Here is a 23,361-nt window from a genome sequence, read left to right as displayed (position 1 = left end):
TTACAAAATCTGTTTTTTCCCTTGAAATTAAATGCAAATCATGTTATGCAAATTGGAATTATATTGTATGACGTCTATCTTAACTGAGTTAATTTTATAGGAAAAGAAAGGGTATATAATATGCTGCTCCCCGAAAGGAATTCTTTCAAAGCTCAAAAAAATAGGACAGTAAGAATTTTTCTTGTTTCTAAAGCAGTTTTTTTATTTCTTTTAAATTCAGAATCGTTTTTCTTTCAACTTTGGAAGTGAAGGAAATGTCTCGCAAAAGACAAATTTCTCTAGAAACAAAAGAACAAATCACGAAACTTATCCAAGATGGACAAAGATGCATTCCTATTTCTAAACTTCTAAGTGTTCCAAAGTCAACAATATGTGGTGTTTGGAAGTGGTTTCAAGTGTGTGCTGAGGTAAATGGAAAGTCTGGTTCTGGTCGCCCATGAAACCAAAATTTCTAAGCCAGTTTATGCAGTTTTTATCAGTCTTTGCAATCAAGTGACATCTTTATGAAGCTCGTCTTTTTGGTCGAAGAACCACAAAGAAGCCTTTGATTTCCATTGAGAATAGAAAGGCCTAACTTGATTTTGCTTGGAAGCACCAAAGTTGGACTCCGAAACAATGGACGAAGGTTCTTTGGAATTGTTAGTCCAAGTTCTAAACGTTTGAATCGAGTTAACAACAGGAGAGATCAATTATTTCCAGTTTAACATAGATAACATATAATGTAACATCATGGTGTGGGGCTGCTTTGAATTATGTGGTGCTGGTCCTTAGGTGCGAATAACAGCCATCATGGACCAAAAACAATACTTTGGACATTCAAAAAGCCCACACAGGGCCGCAACTACGAGGAGCAGGCGAATCTCATGCACCGGACACTGGAGGCACAAATTTAATTCTCAAACCTCTCCTTCAACAATACATGAATGCCAGAATTTCGCCACTGGACTTATCCGTTGCCGAGATCTCTTCCAGCCCAGCTTCGTGGCAGTCTCTCCTTCAACAATACAAGGGGATGCCAAAATGCGCACTTGCCCTGGGTGACCAAGCATCTAGTTGCAGCCGTGGGCCCACATTCTACCTTACGGCAGAACTGAAATGCTTTGAGGATGGATTTTTCAAGACAGTGATTTAAAGCACACAGCCATGTCTTTGAATTTGTGGTTCACTGCCAAAAAAATGAGAGTTAAAAAATGGAAATCAATGTTACCTGATCTAAATCTAGTGGAGAACCTGTAGCAGATGCTTAAATGTCACTGTAAAGCTACGAAATTTTCTAATCTGTATGCAAAATTTTTGCAGCAAGAATGGGAAAAAAAATATGTATAAAAAATTTGATGGATTTAGTGGACTCAATGCCTCGCAGATGCAGTGCAGTAATTAAAGTCATGAGATGCGTTACCAAATACTGAAAAATATGTTATTTGTTATGTTTATTTTTCATGGTTTGATAATTCTCGTTAATCGCCCAATTTTTTGTTAATCTCATTAGTTTGAGTATTTTTGTACAACAAAGTATATGATTCCACTACAGATTTACTTTCAGATATGTATTTTATTAGTAGGTAGACTTAGACTTATGGGTGGGTGGTTTCATAGAACCTAGCACTGCGACCAGAGGTCTATTGTACTATCCCCAAAAGAAAAAGAGAGAAAAAAAGTCTTTAATAGAGACCTATTGCTGAAGCAAAGTTTAGCAAAGATCTAATAGGAATGTCTTGAAGCTCCCATGGTTCAATGAAATGACGACCCAAGTGCTCAAACCTGTGTGCAGAGTACATTTCACATCCACAAAGAAAGTGAATAGCTGTGTCTTCCTTATATACACAACCTCTACAGGTTGAGTCACTACTAACTCATATGACATTTAGAGGCCTTTTAAGAGTACAGTAGCCAGTAAGTAGACCAACAGCTCTACGAATACCATTTTTGCTAAGCTTCATCAGCTCCATCTGTCTAAAACTAGGGCAGTTACAATTTATTTCTTTTGCCTGTCATTGACTATCAGTGTTCAGCCAATCTTGGTACTGTTTTCTCCTGAATGAGTTAACAGTATTTCGGATCAATTCCCGTGAAATGTCCAAAGCTGGCTCAGGACCAATGAATGGAGTCCCAGAACCCCTTTCTAGCCATCTTGTCAGCCAATTTATTACCTGAGATACCTGAATGACCCGATACCCAGCTTGACTCTGTTGTTGTTGGATAAATTACAGAGTGCAGTGTAACACTCCCAGACCACATGAGAGGTGATTTCAGACTTCTGAAGAGCCATCAGCGCAGCCCGACTATCAGAACATATAGAAATGCATCTTCTGCTAAAACCTCTATCTATGCAAATATTACAACACATGAGAATTGCAAAGATTTCAGCCTGAAAAACAGTGGTGTAGCCACCTAAAGGATATGATAACTGTGTACCATCTCCAGGACAGAATGCTCCAACTCCAGTGCTGTTTCCAAGCTTAAAGCCATCAGTATACTAAAACATGAAAACAGAAATAGGAAATTTGAAATATCATATGAATGAGTTAGAAACCAAAATGAGACGCAATAACATTGAAATAAATGGAATACCAGAAAGTCCAAATGAGAACATAAAAGAAATAATTCAAGTAGTAAAAACACAACTAGAAATACCTGAAAAAACTAAAATTTAAAGTGCTCACAGAGTCCCAACAAGAAATGACAATATACCCAAACCAATCATAGTAAGATTCAATAGTGAAACATCAAAAAACATCTGGATACAAAATGCTAAGCGACAGAATACCCCTACAGCAGATAAAATAAACCCGAACTTTTTCAAGATGTCTGAATATATATGAACGAACATCTAACCATAGAAAACAAGAAGTTATTTCACCTGGCTAGACAAACGAAAAATAAACTGGATTTCAAGTTCGCGTGGGCGAAGGAAGGGAAAATATTTCTCCGGAGGGATGAAACTTCAAGAGTAATCCGGATAACAAACCAAGAACATTTACAAAAGTTAGAATCAAGCCTCAGTAAAAATGAACACAGAGAACTTTCTCGAGATGCAGGATCAACGACCTCTGGAGGACATTAGTGAAGCAAAAAAGTTTCTGAACTGCCCCAGTGAACCAAACTCAACATTGATGTTTGTTACATTGAATATCCAAAGTACAAGAGCAAATTTTGACAGTTTGGTGGTGTTTCTTAGAACTTTAAATGAATTAATAGATATCAGATTCTATAGATATCAGATAATAGAAAAATTCACAGTGTATAAAACTCAGATAACAGATCACTATCCAGTATTAGGATACATAAACTTTATACAAAAAAATAGAAGAAAATGAAAAAAAACAAACATATAAAAATGATAAATTTGAAAAATTCATTGAAAATATAAATTTTGTTAGTGTCCTAGAAGAAAGATGTATACAAAATAAATACAATATGTGTAAGTGAAATATGGATTGAAAGTGAAGAATTATTTAATTACTATATTGACAATCTTGAAGGAATAATAGATTACTATTGCTATATAAACAGTAGAACATATAATAGAGCCGGGGAGTAATAATGTATATAAATAAAAATATCAAATCAATACAAAAGAAAAATGTTAAATTTTTAACTGCTGAAGAATTATGTATATACCTCCCTGATTATGACATTGATCTATTACTCTTATACCGTTCACATTCTTTTTCCATCTCACAATTTAATGATTGAATTAGAACAAAATTTACAGAAATACTTTAATAGTGGGTGATATTGATATAAATTTTCATGGAGATGATAATGAAACTTCTCAATAATAATGGCAATAAATGGACTGGTCCCCCTTCACAAAAATATAACAAGAGAAACATGTAACAACAGAAATAATAAAACATGTTTAGACCATGTATTCTATAGATCAAAAATAAATTCAGTAGAAAAATTCACAGTGTATAAAACGCAGATAACAGATCACTATCCAGTATTAGGATACGTAAACTGAATAAAAAAAAATGGAAGAAAATGAAAAGAAACAAACATATAAAAATGATAAATTTGAAAAATTCATTGAAAATATAAATTTTGTTAGTGTCCTAGAAGAAAGATGTATACAAATGATTCATGGATATCATACAATCAAACTCTAATCTATGGACGAAACAAGTCAAGATGAAACCCAAAAAAGTAAAAAAAACTGGATCACAAAAGAAATAATAAATAAAATAAATCTTAATGAAAAATTGTACAAAAAATACAAAAAGTACCCAAATATTATTTCATACGAGCAAGAGTACAAGGAATAAAATAAGGAACTGAAAAAGTATATTAGAAAAATAAAACAGGAATATATCAGGGATACTTTTACGAAATGCGAGAATAACAAAAAAATGCAATGGAAATGTACAAATCAGAATATACTGAATAAAAGTGCAAAGCAAAATATACTCCCTATCTCTGATAACCATAACGACTTAGCGAAGAAATTTAACGAATACTTTGTTACAAGAAACTTGGAAGAAATAGATTTAAACACAGTCTGTAATTGTGAAGATGACCAGACAATGACTAATTCTAACAATGTACTTCTTCGAAATTAACGATTATGACGTTGATAAGATTATGTCAGAATCGAAGACTAATAAAGCAAGTGGATATGACTAAATAACCCCTAAGATGATGAAAATAATTGCCTATTATCACGTGGATGTAATAAAAAACCTAATTAACTCATCTATAACGGAAGGAGTCTTTTATAGTGATTTAAAGTATGGCATATTACACCCCATTTATAAATCAGGAGACAAATAACTTACTAAACTATAGACCCATATGAATTCTTCCAATATTTTCAAAAGTAATAGAAAAGTGCATAAAAAAACAACTCATAGATTTTCTTAATTATCAGCATTATTTAGCTCCTAACCAATATGGGTTTCAGAAAAGTAAGAATACAGAAATGGCCAGTTTAGAGCTGTGCAATTACTTGAATACCGGGTTCAACTGCAATAAATTTTCTATAACGATATTTCTAGATTTAAAAGGATCTTTTGACTATGTAGATTTAGAGATATTCACAGGAAAATTGTCATCAGCTGGTATACGTGGAAGCATATTGAGCTGGTTTAAAACATACTACTCTAATAGGAAACAAGCAGTTAAAATAGGTGAAGAAATGAGTACATTCTTAGAACTAAAAAAAAGGTGTTTCCCAGGGATCTGTTCTTGGCCCGATATTGTTTCTCATTTAAATAAATGATATATTCAAACTCAACATAATTAAATTAATCTCATTCGCAGACGATACAGTACTGTATGTTGAAGACACTGAAATTACAAATTTAATAAAAAAAGTTGAGGACCTATTCAAAATCAACACCTGGCTCAAGAAAAATAAACTAAAACTAAACATACAGAAAACTAAATACATATGCTTAAAAACAAGAAACATAAATAGTTTGGCAAATTTAAGTATAAAAATTCATGATCATTGTCCGTGTCAACATATATTACAATGTAACTGTCAAGAAATTGAAAGAGTACATGAATGCAACTAATAAAGCAAGTGGATATGACTAAATAACCCTAAGATGATGAAAATAATTGCCTATTATTACATGGATGTAATAAAAAACCTAATTAACTCATCTATAATGGAAGGAGTCTTTTATAGTATAGCATATTACACCCCATAGTATTACACCTAGGAATAATAATACAAGATGATTTAAAATGGAAATCACAGTGTGAAAAAATAATAAAAAAATTAAGAATATATATATATATATATATATGCAGCAATTTTATATAGACTAAGAGACACAATAGACAATAACTTTCTAAAAGATTTATTTTATGCTTGGATATATTCAATAGTAACATATGGAATCACTGCTTGGGGAGGTGCATATCAAACAGATATACAAAAACTAGATAATATATATAACAAGATAAGATCCCAAATAACAAGCACCACAATAAACATCAACAAAACAGAATGCTATAAGCTAACTAAGACAAAACTATGTTTATAAACTAATAAAATTTTCATTCTTAAACAATAATTGGTTAGAAATGAAACAAAATAGAATGTCATCTAGATTAAATAACATATATGAAGTGCAGAAAACAAATAAAACGTTATTTCAAAAGAGTTATAGATACTCTCCAAAAATAATGAATCTATACCATACAATCAATCATACAAATAATTACATAAGATCTAATAACAATATATTCACGTTTTCTATGAATACCATTCTAGAATCTATATTACAACTATAATACAACTACATGATACAATCCATCTGCATGTAAAATTCCTTTGTTACATAAATGCAAAATAAAAAATATGCTTTATATTGAACAATTATAAACCGACCTAAACCCTTGTAGACCTACTGGAAGGACAGGTATGTTCCTTGAGGTCAAAAGTGTATGTTGAATGTGTTTATGTATATGCTTGTTTGTATGTTAAAAAAAAAAAAAAAAAGATTTCTATCACTGAGTAGGAGCAATGCCCCAGTCTTCCATAGAAAGAAATTGAACCATATAAGGTTTATTAAATGCAAATTTGGAAAGCATGCCATCACTTGGCATGTTGAGATATGGATGTTGTGTAACATTTACATCAAGACCACCCCATGATAAATACTGTGAGTACTCTTTCCAATGACCCAAATTCTTGAATCTTTTCATACAGATGATTGCTTCAGCCTCTATACGCATATGTAGAGGATACATCCCGAGTAAAAGTTTGAGTACTTCAGTTGGAGTGGTTTTCATACAGCCAGATAGCCATGCAAACCATTCTTTGTAGTTTAGCCAAGTTTGACTTAACCGTATCGTACCTTGTTCTGGACCACCAGACAACAGAACCATAAGTAATAATAGGAGATATGATCATTGAGTAGATCCAGTGGATGACTCTGAGATTTAATCCCCATGTCCTTCTAATCAGGGGCGGGCTTAAGTAGTTTGCGGCCCGGTGCAAAAACAGTTTTGCGCCCCTTCAAAATGCAATTTCGCAACTCCCCAGTAACCATGGTACTTGCCTGGCTCACATTTGCACCCAATAATGAATATTAAACTACTATCTCATGGTCATAAAAAACATTTGAGAAAACCATTCAACAATAAATTTGAACAATAGTGCTCACTGTCCAGCGAAATAAATTTCAAGTGTGCTCCCAGGCACTTCATCGGTTCTTTAGCCTGACAGTCACAACCTTTATCTACCCAGGGCCACAACTAGATAGTCTTTCAGTCTAGCAATCATGAATAATGCCTCTCTCGTGTAATTTTGAATAATTTTGAAAGAATTTAGCGTCTCTATTCTCTATCTGGTCCAGCACCCGAGGTACTAGATCTATCCACATCCCTGTTTCTGCTTGGCAAGGAGGAGGAGGTTCTATGGAAACCTTAGGCCAGAGGGCTCAATGTCTGAATTTTAGATTTCTTAGACAGAATTTTAACAAAGCGATTTGCTTTGTTAAAAATGTTTAAGTCGAAATGTAATCAAGGTGTTTTTATCCCGTTTTGCGGCCCAGTGCGCTCGCACCCTTCGCATCTGCCTAAGTTCAGCCCTGCTTCCAATTGCATATCTGCAGGCCCAAAAAGCTATCTTAGCTTTGTTCGGATGAAACTCTAAGTGCTTCTTCCAGGTCAGTTTCTGATCTAGGTATACACCTAGAAATTTAACCTCACTGGCGTATTCAAGAGTTTGACCAAAGAACTTGATGTTCTTCAAAGAAAGGTCTTTTTTCCTGGTAAAAGCAACCATGGTAGTCTTGTGGGTTAACAAAGTCCTTCACTGTCACACCACTTCTCAACCTTCCTAAGGGCATCAGACATAATACTAGATACAGGATCAATGTACTTGCCCCTAGCGACAATTAGAACATCATCAGCATAACCAATGCAAGCCATTCCAGATTTAGCCATTTTCTCCAGAAGTGAGTCCACAACTAGACACCACAAAATAGGAGAGAGTACACCTCCTTGCGGGCATCCAGCTTGTGCATGAATTGTTGTGTTATCTCCACATAGAGATGCATTTATGCACCTGAAGGATAACAAATTATTGATCCAATTACTAATTGTCTTATTAACACTTCTCTCAAGAGCTTGAAGAATAGTGTCAATATGAAAAGGCTCATATCAAAGGCTCCCTCAATATCAAGAAATACAGCCAATGCTATTTCTTTAACATTCATGTTTCTCTCTAATATATGAGACAAATTATATAAAGCAGTATCAGTGGATTTGCCTGGTTGATAGGCATATTGAAAAGTAGACAGCGGCGCTGTTATTAAAACAACCCCTCTAATATATCTATCAATGAGTTTCTCCATCATCTTTAGTAAGGAAGACGTGAGACTGATTGGTCTAAAAGATTTTGCCTCATTCATAGTAATTATCTTTCCCAATTTTTGGTGTAAAAATTACCTTAGTGTGACTCCAGGCAGTTGGTACATGCCCAAAGGCAATAGATGCTCTGTAGATTCTGCAGAGAATTGGGATAAGAATTTGTTTACCCTCCTTAAGGAGAGCTGGAACAATTCCATCCATACCAGGAGTTTTATATGGTTTGAAGGAGTTTATAGCCCACATAATTTTGTCATACGTGACTACATTCCTGGCTAGATCCTATTTACTCTTACTACAAATAGTTATAAAAAGAGCATGATGAGACTAGCACTATTATCAGTTGGAATAGATCTTGGAAAATGTACTCAAAACATTTCGGCTAGAGTTTCTTTCCCCATTAGGTAGCTTGATGGTATTCAAACCACAGTTTCTGTCTTTTGACATTATTTTGACCTATTTTGCCGTAGCAGGGATATCATTAATATCACTACAATACTTTCTCCAAGAGACTCTCTTGAAATCTCTGATGGCATTATTATAAGCAGTGAGTGCAGTTTTATATTCTTGCCACTTACCACTTTTTTTAGCTCTATTAAAAAGCCTTCTACAGCTTTTCCTCATTTTACTCAGCTCTTTTGACCACCAAGGTACTAATCTCTGTGATTCCGCATTGGTAGTCTTATTCTGGTGAAAAGATTGGAGAATGACATGTTGTAGCTGGTCAACAGACAGCTTCAAATCGAGTACAGAGGAAAACTTTCCAAATTGACCAGATGTCAAGGCTTGAAGATCCTCTTTGTAAGCAACCCAATTAGTTAACCTTGGATTTCTACTTACTGTTAATGTTCTAATTGGTCCTGCAACAGTAAACATGATCAGACGGTGGTCTGATTGCATGATTTCATCCGAGACCTTCCAGTCTTCAATGTGATCATAGCATGAGCTATTACATAATGTAATGTCAATAACCTCACTTCCATTAACAGTAACAAAAGTAGGTTCATTACCTTTGTTAAAATTGTAATGCAATATATATTCTAAAAGATCCTCACCTCATTTATTGCAATCACTGTTCCCCCATAAACAAGGTGAGCATTAGCATCACAACCAAGGATGAGTTTCTTTTTACCGACGCTGCAATACTGGAAAAGTTCTTTAGCAGCATTTGAAAGTAGGTCTTTTTCTTCAAATGGAAGATATGCTGACATGAAGACGATTTCTTCTTTGTGCCCTTGCATTTCATAAGCTATCTTGATAGCAGCAGTGTCACTACTCAGATATTTTACAAGATTTATCACAGTGCGTGAGCAGAGCGACTATGATAAAGATTGACTTCAACAGCTTTGATTTTACAATCCATAAAAGGTTAGATGATAGTAATAAAACTATGAAGGCAAATCGCCCCCACTAGTATCATCAGAAGAGGGTAGGTCAGGGACACCCTCTTCACTCAAGTCCTGCCAATCCTTATTAATCTTACCTTCAGACATAGGTGAGTCAGGCTGCACTGTACTTTCTGAGCCAGATGTAATATCTAGCTCATGAATTTTAGGTAATTCAACATATTCATTCATATTTACTTGCGGAATAGTAGAATTATACTTGCTTGAGAGGAGGTTGCAGATTGCTCTGACATGCCCTCCTTTGCTTTAGCTTCCTCATTGGAAGTGCTCAAATTATTTGTTTGTGAGGAGATCACAGATGCACTTTGTGTACCCTCCTTCACTTTGGGATCATTGAGAATCTTGAAGATCCCTTGATCTATACCAGTATACACACCAAAGTTGGCCTGTTTGATTGCTTCTGCAGCCTCCTGTCCAACCTCAAAAATCTGTCTTATGGAGTGTGGCTCCACAGATTTTTGTAGCACCCTCCACTCCTCAGATTTCAACTCTGGGCTGTAACAGTTGATCCACCACAGCAAAGTCACAGGCTCTGTGGTGTAAGTATCCTTTGTTTTGAAGGCGATTTTGACAGGATTCGGCAACTCTTTGTCACTCAAGACCCTGAGTGCCTCGCCACTCAAAACTTGCCTATTACCATGGAAGGTGGTTTTCACCCATTCCACTGTTTCAGCATCATCACAGTAGATCATCAGTGCTCCACCAGTTAAGGTTAAACCCTGAATTTTAGGTAGATGACCTCCTGTACGGATCAGATCAATCTTCCCAAGGATCTCTTGCTGAATGAAATCAACATTCTCTTTATTTAGCTTTTGTGAGGGAAATGCTTCTCTCACAACTGCTATTTTGGTGCTTTTCACAGCTTAAGAAAATGTCCTATGACTAGATTCTGTCTTTGGCTTCTTTACAGTGGTCACTGCAAGACGACTTTATATACTGATGCATTAAAATATTTTAGCAAATATAAGGTCGTCCAACTTTTTATGAATGCAACTGTGCATTCTTTCATACACTGAATGAAATTAAGTGTATTCATAATTTCATCGAGGAATCGATTCTGTTAATAGTCATAAATGCTAACTTTATCAGAAGCAGGTCATCATCTGCTTCTGATGATTTTAAATTTTTAAAAGATTTTGTTTATGTAAAAAAACTAAGCAGAAAGTGTTTCAAATGCACATATAACATGGATTTAATTTTATTCTGTTGCTCGCGCACACACATTTTTTGTTCTTCTAGAAACATCTGATGTCTTCACAAATTTTAATCCAAGAACTGTCATTACTGATTTTCATTCATAAACAAATTTTGATTATGTGGAAACATGTCTAACTTTAAAAGTTTACCCGGCCCCTTGGGATTCTTCTTTAGGTCGGTGTTATACTATAAAAGTTTTGTAAAAGATCTTTTATAAAATTTTTATAGTATAATGCTAGCCGTAAGTTTTTAAGCCACAAGTTTTACTGTGTATTTCAAAGGTGTCAAAGAAGAAACATATACTTGTTATATGACTGTTTCATAGTTTTATTATATTTTATATGCGTTTAAAAGTGCTTTCCAGGGAAGGGGGGTTCTGTAGTCTTTACTCTACTGACGCAAAGTGTTCGTGGAACTAAAAAGGTTAAAAGCCGCTAGTTTAAAAGTTTTCCCCATGAATTTTTATCAAAACAAGCAGATCATTTTCCAAAGCAAGAATTCAGACTGAGTAGGAATTTTAGGATGTCAGAACTTCAGTGAAAATAACAGCCAATTTTTCTTAATTCTTATATGCTGACTCCTGTAGATATTTCCATTTGCAGGAATGTGTGCAAGAAGCCATGTGCATAATTCTCATCCCCACTTAAATTTCGTATCCTAAGAAAACTAAAGAATGAGGAATGTATCATCTTCAAAATGTCTACTTCATTTGTTACAACTCCAGTTATAACCCTCATTATAACTTATCTACTCTTCTGAATATGAGTACAAGTTTGAGAAAAACCATTTGGTCAAACTTGTTATGAGACATTCTTTTAATATATTATAATATAATATATAAATCTCTGAATATTCTTAGTATTAAATTGAATAGAATGTCAGTTGCTTATATATATTTCTTCCACTATTTTTAATGTAATACTAATCTAATTTTAGCTTTTGTTTATGTTGTTCTTTTTTCTGTAATATATCACACAAATGGAATCTCTGATATATAATTTTTTTACCAGGCAGTATGATCTTAGAATTCCTCACCAGTGTTCCTCTGCTTGTAATAATGTGTTAATCAGTCTTTCAAACCATCTTGGCCGAAATGCTGAAGCTAAATGTATCGCTATCAACCCTTCAAGACCTCATCTACTTGCTGTAGGTGCTAATGATCCATATGTTCGGCTGTATGATCGTAGGATGCTGTCACCTATAACAGTGAGAGTGAGTGAAACTAGTTCTGATAAATCCAATTAATGTGTAAAATAATCTGCATTTATTTAATAGATACATCCAAAAAATTATAGTAACATTGAAGTAAGCTTTCAAGTCCTAAAATTAGGTTTCTCTTTTAATAGCTTTCTACAGCAAAATGTATCATTCATTTTTCCAAAATGCATTGTACCATGGATGATTTTTTGCTCAGCTAAGGTACATGAAATTAGTAGGCTTTCTGGATATTATGCCGAAGTGACCAGGAAGAAAGTGTTATTTCTCTCCAGTGGGAATCTAAACCCAGGATGTCTTGCATACCGGGCAAGCGTACTTACCATTATCAGATACTACTAAACCATACACGCCAGGGTTAAAGCTGGATAAAAAATTCCTTTTGCAAAAAAGCGAAAATGTGGGGGGGGGGGAAGCTTTAGCAAAATGCTACATTGCTAATGTAAGGATTGATGGTTGGATGTCTACTCCTTGCGTACCTTTTGTACGCACTTTTGCGAAAGTGGCTACTACTTTTTTCGCATTCTATGGTTTTCTTTCGAATTTCGTTCATATTCCTCTGCGGAACTTCTAACAAATTAGTACATGTTGGAATGTGTGTGTGCTTATAGTGAATCTTTCATGAAGTTGGTTTCTGTGTGATGCTTGTTATGTGTAGTGCTGCCATCTGTAATAATTTTTTCAAACTACAAGTTTCTTTTTCTCAACTCATAGTTATTGAAATGTAATGAATTAATAATCTAAATATACATTTTTGTTGCATGTTAAACTATGTATTTGATTAATAAAATTGACCGTACAATAAGGGAATAATTGTTCTCTTGCAGCCTGGGCAGGTTTTTGGGGTAATGGGAGGAAAATTGAATTCCCCTTTTCCACAATCTCAAAATATGTAACTTAAAAATGTGTGCACATCTTATATTATGTCTAAATATACATTTTTGGTGCATGTTAAACTATGGGATTGATCAATAAAATTGACCATACAATAAGGGAGTAATTGTTCACACACAAACACACCCACTTCTGAGTAATTGCATCTAAACCTTGAGTTTTATGCAGAACTGTAGCAAGAAGATTATTTGTGGTATAATGAATGAATTTGGATAATGAAAATTCTGAGAAATAAGGATGGTACCTGAATTTTTTTTCCTCAAATTTTTCATACCCTGCAGAAAATGTATTCAAAAGTGTCCTGAGATCCAGTGAAAATAAAACCTTCAGCTATGTAACCAGAATTGTAAAGATTTTGGTTTTTTAAAAATCAAACCCAAACTTTCAGGAGCTAAAGTTTCATGCTTCTTTTTTTTCTTGAATTCCTTACTGTTGAACAATATCCCCTGCTTCATTAAATTAAATTCTGAAATATTTTTAAAGGAGCAGTAATAATTAAAAAAGTGATCTAGTAAAGAGGAGGAGATAGCAGTCATTCTGAGGATTCATTACTCTGGAGGTGTTTTCCATCCAAATTAACCAATTTTGGGAACTTAAAACTACAGAGTAACTTGAATTATCATTAAATACAAATGTCAATAACATTATTGTATATTAATATCATTTTATACAAGACAATCTGTCATGTATAGCAACAGACCTATAGAATGACTTCATCTGGCTTATGATTTTAACAGGCCAATTTTCGTGGCTGGGCTTATATTATGAGCATCTTGAAAAGTCAAGCTAAGGCTTATATTTTCTAATTAGGTTTTATTTTCGGAGAAAAAAACCCTTTCTTTTTATTCTTTTTCACTTGAAGATGTTCGTTACCAATGTCCAATGCAAGAATCCCAAAAAGTTTATTTTCTTTTCATTATGAGATAATGTTATTTTTGTATCTTGATATTTCAGTTGTGAAAGTTTGATGTACCTGTATGAAACTTGTGAAAAGGCAGGGTTGGTAAAAAAAACGTTTTTTTTAAAACCAGGTTTTTTTTTATTTAAACCAGATTTTTTTGGGTTAAACCGGTTTACATAGCATTAACAGGGTCAGCACATCCTTACAAACTCCTTAAAAACTCCTAACTTTTCATTTTTCTCTGGAAGGGCCCTTATAACTCTTTACTTTTCTCAGCCACTAGTGAAAAATTCCTTATTTTTTTATCTGAAGGGAGGATCTTTCTTAAAATAGGCATTGTGCCCATGGTGATGAATAGCATTGCTTAGAAAAATGAGGAAGCTTCCTGGGACATAAAGAGGGAGAAAAGAGAAAAACCCTCCTTTTTGTTATAGGAAACGTGAAAGCAGGGGATGGGATTGGAACATCAAATGGTTGGGCATACCTGCCAACCATTACGATTTTGTTGTATCTAGTACGATTTTAGCAAATCAATATGATTATATGCTTTTGTTTCTAAAAATAAGGTTTTTACCGAATCGCAAATATTGACGTTTTCCTGCCTATGTTGCAAACTGGTCAGCATTAAAAATTGATGGTCTGTTGAACGACATCACTCCGCGAAACCAGTAGCCGAAAATTCCCCCACGCCCAGGGGTGAGAAAAAGCTGAACACTGCTGCATGGGTAGAGATAGGGTGGATTTGACTGATCTAATGTATGTATGAATTGACATCATCATAGTGCCCCCCCCCAGCAATAATGACTTTGCCCCCCCCCCCCCCCCCCCAGACTTCCAAGTCAATCTCCTCCGATGCACCGCTGGGAGTTTTTTTACTGGTGCGTCTAGTTGCTGTCCCAAATCACCTATATTACACAGTATACTGCGTGGCGCCTCAATCCTTTAGCATCCGTTTGATGGATCAATATTTTTCCGAAATTTACATGCCATCCTAACCCATTATGCTTTCATGAATTATACACAGCATTTATTTTTTTTAATCCAAGCCGAATTTTCTAAACGAACTTGTGTCAAAAATTGATTTATAATTCAAGAATTTTTGATAGATTTACAATAGACAGTTATTTTCCGATATTTGAGTATCATTATTTTTTTATGTCTGAAATTTATAAAATTACTTTTTGAATTACTTTGGATTTTCGACAAAAAATAATATTGCTCTTGATTATTAATATAGCTCTTCTATTAATATTGATCATTCAGATGAATAGAATGCCTAATTTTGAGTTATGAATATCAGTTGATTTTCCACCCTTTAGTATGAAAAAGAAGCATGAAAATCTTGTTCACAGGACGTGTTTTTTTCTGAGGCAAGGAAAAAGTTACTGAGGAGGAAACTTCAATTTTTTTCATTTCCCACCATCTACCACAATCGTGTTATCTCGTGACCTTGAAAAGTAGTTCTACTACCGTGAAGTACAAAGTCCTGTACTGTTATTAGTATAACCCGCGGGCTATCAGACCCTGAATGAATATGCCGAATTTTCCGATTTCGGAGAACGTTTTTTCTCCTGCGGGTTATATACTGAAAATAATGGTAATTTCGCTGCTACCAACCTGCATTCAAAGACAACGCGCCTCCACAATCACATTTTCAAAAACGTAAGCACAGTTGCAGCAGGAAAAACTGTGACTTAAAAAAACCACACCACATTTATACTGTACTTATAAATATTCTTTCAATTATATCCTGAAATTTGAGTAGGTACCTTATTTATACTATAGCAGGGAAGCTTATAGAAGTTTCACATAAAATTCAATCTTCTTTATTTGTGACCTAACAAAATGGGTTTTAATAAATATTCAAATGTTGTATTATATTTTATTCAGAAGAGTTGATCAACTTTACCCAAGAATATTAAGACGACACCAATAAATAAGGCAAATACACTAAAAGTACAAATTTTTATATTTTTCATGCCTTATTCTTGGTGGTCTGGTTGTTGGTGTAAATTATATAAAGTCTGCAATTGTACACATAAACTACTAACAAATGCACCACTTTGAAAACATTTTGTGTAGAATTCAAATTATATTTTTTTTATTGGTTTTGTATGAAGACCTATGCTTGGACTTCTTATGTCAAGGTTTTATGAAATAAATGTAAAGACAGATTATTACAACGTAGCAAGGCCATATATATATGATATGAGGGATATTCAAACTCAGCAATATTTTCTTCGTGACAACCCTGTATAGCTATCAGCTGCACAATCAGAGGTTAATATTTCAATGCATGAACTTCATATATACTGTACATCCAAATTACTGTATTATGAATTATACAAAATTACCATCATTATTGTAGGAATTATCTACACTATTAAATATTATTTGATAATTAATTTTCACTTTAAATTTTTCATGGTTGTATTATACAATTTTACCATTTTAACCACATTTGCACCCATGTTAGTTGAACATCAGTTTCCAACAGATTATAGCACCAGTGATTCCTTTTTTTTCTGATTCTAATCACATATAACAATCGCTTATCGCATGATTATTGATTGTTATTAGTGCAATCCAAGGCACAATGTCTGACTAGTTTATAACTGATTATATGGAAAGGTTATCTATCACATTTCTAATTGTGTCAATTTATTTAGAATTAAAACTTTTATTTAAAATAATAAAATATCATAAAAGATAAAATTCCAATTTTTAATGGTATTCAAAGAAAGAGAAAAATACTTACCATTGCACACGATTTATTGGTGGAATAGACGACAGCAGAGTAGTATCATTATATAGGCAATTATTTTGTATCGAAGTTTCACTGTGTCATATTTAACTCCCAGAAAAATTTCAAATAGATACATGTGGTATAAAAATGTCAAATTATACATCTGCTTATTAATATTTCTTGTACATACTTTGAACAATTTGAATCATAGCCCCTTGCATGTAGAGTGGGAAGAAGAGCTGACAAAGAATGTAATCACTTTCACTTACATTAAAAATATGCTCACAGAATCACATAAAAAATACTGCCCTTAGAGACTATGGGTCCAGCTTAGTATATCAGAGGCTATGATTTATATATAGTTAATGGGCTAATAAATATTTTCACCATCACCAAGTAGGCATGCCCCCTCTTTACATCCTGAAGATGGCCCCTAGACAGGAATCTTTGGTAAGGTACCCCCAGTGGCATATTCACAAAGAGACTAAGCTGGCTACAGCTCAGAGCAAAAATTTCAAAGGGGCTGAAAATTTAAGGAATGACTTATAGGAGTAACATAAAAAGTGATTTAGAGGGTGTGTGAGTATGGGAGTGACCTGGAGAGAGCAAGAAATCAGATGAGTGTGTGGCAAATGACCAGGGTTGTAGTGATTTAAATCAACTGATTTAAAAAAAAAAAAATCACTAATTTAAATCAATTTCAGTCAAGTTTAACTCATAGCATGTAAAATTACAAATAGGTATATAGTATACAGATTTCAAATAATAAATTTCCATGTTCATATTTGATCTATTATGTGCATACTTTAAACAATTTTAAGCATGTCCCCTTGCATTTGGGGAAAGGGGGACACAATGATTGAATTCTGTCATGACAAAATTCAATAATTGTTAAATTTTTACATAAAAATATAATTTATATAAAATATAGTCTTATACAAAAATTTACTTCAGAGAATCACATAAAAACCCCTGCCCGTATAGCCCATGGGTGAGGCTTAGCATGCAAAAAGGTGCATAATTGGGTCTGTAAATAGGCTGGGACAAATGGGGCCTCACAAAAAAAATGTGTACTTATTTTGCAACCTTCTAACAGGGGCCCCAAGAATGCACGCTACGAACTCGCTCAGCACAAAATTTATAGGGAGAGCTAAATATGGCTCACAAGAGAGGGGCTGACAGGGCCCAAGACAAATACCATAATTTTTCATTTTTTCCATGCTATGAATTCACTATAGAAGGGCCCAAGAAGATCTTAGTCTAAGGCAGCGGTTCTCAACCTTTTTTGACTCGTGGAGCCCTTTTTAGTGTATAATTTCTATGGCAGAACCCTGTTTGACTCAAGGAGCCCTTTTTGTACATAATTTTTATGGCAGAACCTTGTAGGCCTCTCTTATTTACTTAGCTATCAAATTTACTGATTCATTTTATTTTTCTCGAGTCGCCGTGGAAACCCTGGGAGTTGCACACGGATCCCCAAGGGCTCCGCGGAGCACTGGTCTAAGGACCGTACCCCAGGGTGTGGGCCATATAGGAGCTCAAATAGCCTCAGCTCCAAGGTTACGGCACGTACGGCTCAAGTGCTGTGACAACCCTTATTTACCTTTTTTTCACACATTACCTTTTAAATTCACTACAGAGGGGCCCATTTTAACCTGACCGCCAAAGATTACAGCCCAGCAGGAGGGAACGGATTTATGAATTTAATTAACAAAAAAAAACGACGGTTAAAAAAATTAACAAACATTGACAATATCTTGGAAAATTTATCCTCTAGTTCGATAGCAATAGTAAAATAATGCTTACCCTTTTCTCTAACCGCTGTCTTCGGCTTCAACTTCGGCTTCTTTATTTTAAAATCGCCGGTCTTCGCAGCTTGTAACTAACGCTGTGTCTTCCAAAATGGCCATCTGTTGACGCTCACTGACAGGGAAGAGGGGAGGGGGAAACGTGTGGTGAGGTCCTGTACCATTCTTGGTCATTATAAATGGTAAGCGCGACGTCATGATGGGTGAAAAATTTGGATTATTTCAAAAGAAACTAATTATCATGCAAGATATTCTCCTTCGAAATGAAATGCTGTAAAAATGAGACTAAAACTATTTTAGAGAAAAAAATGAAGGTATTTTGGCATTTACCGAGTGAATAAATTTTTACTATACCGTTTGGTATTGGACATGTAAGAATTTCCGACCTCTTTCGCCTCTCGGTATTCATTCGACGAACCGGCATCGCATCGACGTCGATCCGACGCATGATGGTACCGTTGTGCTACTGGGGATAATATCACCAACAGAACTACCAATTATGTGTGATGAATGGGTTGCACTACAATGCAAAGAATTACAAGAAGTGAAATCAGTTCATAGAATAGAAAGATATTGGGCAGACATATTTAAACTTTGACTTTGAAAGCAGCCCAAAATTTTGTTAGTTTTGGTGAAGTTTTTATCTTATGCACATGTTAATGCAGACAGTGAAAGGGACTGTGTCAATTTGTTGTGAAATTTTCGTGACCCTCAGGAGGGGGCAAGGTGAGTCGATATGGCTCCAGTTTGGGTCCCAGATGGGGAAGTTGACAGAGGTTTTATTTAGGGGGCCCTCGATGATTCTCAATTGTTTTTTGTTTAACATTGTAAAATTTGCAACAGCGGAAGCCCAAGATAAATCCAGTCTGGGCCTCCACTAAAAATCTGCAAATTGGGTCCCAGGTCCTCGTTTGGGGACCCTGGATTTTATTTCTTGGATAAATGAATACGGATGAAATTTTTTTTTTTTTACACTCACAGGGGGGAGAAGTCTGAAGTGCCTGATGGGGAAGTTGACAGGTTTAATTTCGGGGCCTGGATGGATCTCATTGTTCTTGTCTCTTTAGCAGTAAAACTTTGCTATAAATCCATGTATTGGGCCCTTAAAAAAATCTTCATAATGGCTTCCCGCGCCTTGGTTGGAGAACTTGGGCTTTAAGCGTTGGTAAAATGAATATGAATTTTTGTGGTCCTCACATGGAGTGTAAGTACAACAGGGCTTCAGGCTGGGAACCCTCATAGGAGAAGTTAACTGTGTTGAAGTGTTGATTTTGTTCACACCTAAATGTTTTTTTTTTATTTGTCAATCCCTGCTCAATGTATATGTATACACTCATGTATTTGAGCGTATGTATATCATTAACTGGCCTGCATATACTGCATTCAGGCTCAGGGGCGTGTGCAGAACCAAACTTTGTGGGGAGGACCAGGGGTGGTCAAAATTTCTCTGGGAAATTTTGAATCGCTAACCTTTGAAAAGAATTTAAAACAAACCAAAATAGAAAGAATAATACATATAGATGCTGTATGCAACTTCTGTTGATATTTTAATTTATTGAAAAAAAATATTTTAAAATTTTGATCATCTGGAGGCACACCCATAGATTTCCCATATGTTACTGAGACGAAAAAATTTTTCCACGAAAGTAGGTTGAATTACCCTTCATTGCTCAAATCAAATACAGATTAAGGATACAAAAACGGGACATTCTGGTTCAAAAAAGGACGTAGGTCAATAGGAAACATGTTATGATCCATACTGAGAAATATCTCACAAACTTTGAGCAACACCGATCATTTTTGACTTCAGTGTCCCTGATGACTACAAATATTATTTAATACAATGTAAGTTTATCCTGCTGTGGGTTACATAAAACTACCTCAGGAGCCTGCTGTTGGCCTCTACCATTATACACTGTTCAAAACAATTAGGGGAGCACATGGTTTTAACAAAATTACGCGAAGATGTGTACCGATAAGTAACATAAAATGAATCATCCATAATTTAAAGCCTAGCAGGAAACGGAAGAAGAAAACTTCATATGCAAATCAAAGTTCATGACGTCAAAAATCAGAAAAAGGAGATAAGGGCAGAAATCGGGATGTTGCAAAAACGTCTGTTTTACTTCCGTAACTGTAAAATTCGATTGCGCAGTATTGTTTTTTGAGACAAGGTGGCTTGAGGATGTCTCAACAACGTGATTTGCCGGAATCCATGGCATGGCGTGTTATAGGCAGACTGGAAACCAGGCAAACACAACGTAGTGTCGCGGACGCTGTTGGAGTCGCCAGAAGTGTTGTTGCAAGGCTGTGGAATCAATTCCAAGAAACAGGAAATGTTAGACGTCGACCAGGGCAAGGTCGGCCACGCGCCACTACAGCAACTGATGACCGGTATATACGGTTAACAGCCCGTCGAAACAGAACACAGAATGCTACGCAGCTGCAAAGACGGTTGCTCTTGGCAACAGGACGAAGGGTGTCCAGCCAAATAGTACGTAATCTGCTTCATGAGGGAGGGCTCTATGCACGTAGGCCAATGGTCTGCATTCCGTTGACCCCACGTCACCGTGCGGCCCGAAGAAGATGGGCTGCTGAACATCGAGATTGGGAGCAACATGATTGGAGCCAAGTGCTGTTTACAGACGAGTCCCGATTCAGTCTGGAGTGTGACACCCGACGTGTTCTGGTATGGAGGGACAGGGGCACTCGAAATAACCCCGCATTCGTTCGTGAAAGGTCACAATACAGACGAGCTGGTTGGATGGTATGGGGTGAAATCAGCATAAGCGGACGTACGGACCTGCATATCATTCGGAATGGCACTTTGACGGCCCAAAGGTATGCAGACGAGATACTGCGACCTCATGTCATCCCTTACGCTGGAGCCATTGGAGATTCCTTTGTTTTCCAGGATGATAATGCCCGACCACATAGAGCTCGTCTGGTGGAGAACATGCTTGAAGCTGAAACAATACAGCGTATGGAATGGCCAGTGTGCTCTCCTGACCTGAATCCGACCTTGGACGACGCATTGCTGCCCGACCAAGGCCGCCTGTTACTGTCCGAGACTTGCAGATTGCACTTCTTGAGGAGTGGAACAGTATTCTCCAAAGTCTGATCGATGACCTCATCGCATCCATGGCAAACAGGTGTGCAGCAGTCTTAGCTGTTCGAGGAGACCACACGCCCTATTAAAACTCATGCATCATGTCTAAACAGTACTTTTTTTTTATCGTTTACATGTAACCAAATTGTTGCCCTAAATCATCTTTTCATGTTTTTTCCATATTTTCAAAGAATTACAGCTTAATTCCAAATTTTTTTACGTCTTTTTTCTGTATAGCGCATTGATACGCGTGTACTATCCATTGTATGCCAATACGTGGCTGTCTCGCACGGTTTTCTTCACTTTTTTGCTTGCTCCCCTAATTGTTTTGAGCAGTGTATGATTAAAAAAATATGTTGAAAAATTTAAATATATAAAATTGATTTTCTGTGTGTGTGTATGTTCTCTATACAAATCTGCAATTTTAGACCATTTGTCGCCAAATTTTGCATATATACGAAACAGGATCCAGGTTGAACTGTAGGCTACTCTAAAAGTTTGTCAGAGCTGGGCAAATGCCAAAATGGGCAAAAAACTGTCGGGCAACAATGGTTTCTCTGCCTCAGCAACGACTTTTAGAATGTTTACTTTGGTTACAGTGGTTAATTAACAAGGCATTTTAGACAGGTATTTGCCTTTATTATGTTTGTTGCTTCTTTAAGGCTGCCAGTAGAACCGCGCCACTTTTGGACCTAAAACCGCTCACTGGGTCAAATTGACCCAAACTGGAAAAGAATGGTGTTTCATAGCGAAAACATAGAATTTATTTTCGGTTCCTGGGTTTTCCCTACTTTATTTCAATGTTTAATTGTGTATTCATAATGGAAAACTATATTTGTTTATGAATATTAAAATGGGCTTCAAAATTAGCTAAAAAAAGATGTAATTCAGTAAAAATAAGATTTAGTATACATTATTTACTCTATTCAGTCCAAAAACATTTTTCAGTAATCCCATAACATGACAAAGATGTAAAATAAGCATGTCAAATTGAGTATGAAAAAGTCTATAATATGATTGTCAAATAAGTATTGATTTATTACTGATAAGTGGAATTGATGATGAGCAGTTGAGCAATTTTTTATTATTGTTCTTACACATTCATCACATGTTGAAGTTGCACATCCTATGCAAAAATTAACAGTTTCCACATTTTTGTGTTACCTGACATCAGACTCATTTATTTTTATTTATTACTATTATTATTTTGATCGCTCTTGAACAGTTACATGATCAAGAGCGCACGAACGTTTCCTTTTAAGCAAGGGCAACACTTATGATGAACGCAGCTCTGAAATAAGATTTTAGAGGAACTTTCGAAAAATAGTTCTGTTCTGTTACTGTTCATATACATACTCTGTACTGTTCTATACAAAATACAGGAATATTTCTATAGTGAGATCCAGGATGTTGTAGAAAATGTCTGTGGTGCCACCTTCACCGAATATTTTCTGGGCATTTGAGCGTTAAACTTTGTTGAATTGTGTGAAATCTTTGTGTGTGTGTGTGTGCGTGCGGAAGCTTTTTGGGGGCTACTACTGCCAATATCGACTGCCAGATGAAGTGTTCCGAGTAATGAAAAACTAATATCGTTCTTTCGTTGATAAATTGTCATTTTGGCAGCATCGTTCCATACAACTGTAGTTTCACAATCTTTATTGTTCCAGATAATATTGCTCTTCGATTTTGTCTCTGTCTCTACTAAGCTCGTATTTTTTGGTTTTTAGTATTTGAGCCGGGGGGTGAACAATCCCACT

The 23,361-nt window shown here is 35.5% G+C and overlaps 1 protein-coding gene across 4 annotated transcripts in view; it reads left to right on the top strand.

Annotated features, from left to right (window-relative positions):
* Positions 1–23,361, top strand: part of LOC149069414 (WD and tetratricopeptide repeats protein 1-like) — a 530,664-nt gene that overhangs the window by 209,966 nt on the left and 297,337 nt on the right. For all 4 annotated transcript variants that reach the window (XR_016195038.1, XM_089249200.1, XM_089249199.1 and 1 more), the window contains one exon: positions 11,942–12,143. Coding sequence is in view for 3 of the 4 variants with exons in the window: in XM_089249200.1 (XP_089105326.1) it covers positions 11,942–12,143 (202 nt within the window). In the remaining variant the exon portion in view is untranslated. The remainder of the gene's footprint in view (positions 1–11,941; positions 12,144–23,361) is intronic.

Source organism: Pholcus phalangioides, unplaced genomic scaffold (assembly GCF_987345545.1).
Source record: "Pholcus phalangioides strain wild (caught in Gottingen) unplaced genomic scaffold, Ppha-v1.0 ptg000022l_1, whole genome shotgun sequence".
NCBI classification, from domain to species: domain Eukaryota; kingdom Metazoa; phylum Arthropoda; class Arachnida; order Araneae; family Pholcidae; genus Pholcus; species Pholcus phalangioides.
The sequence above is the reverse complement of the archived record's forward strand: the minus strand, read 5'-3'. Positions and strand labels throughout refer to the sequence as shown.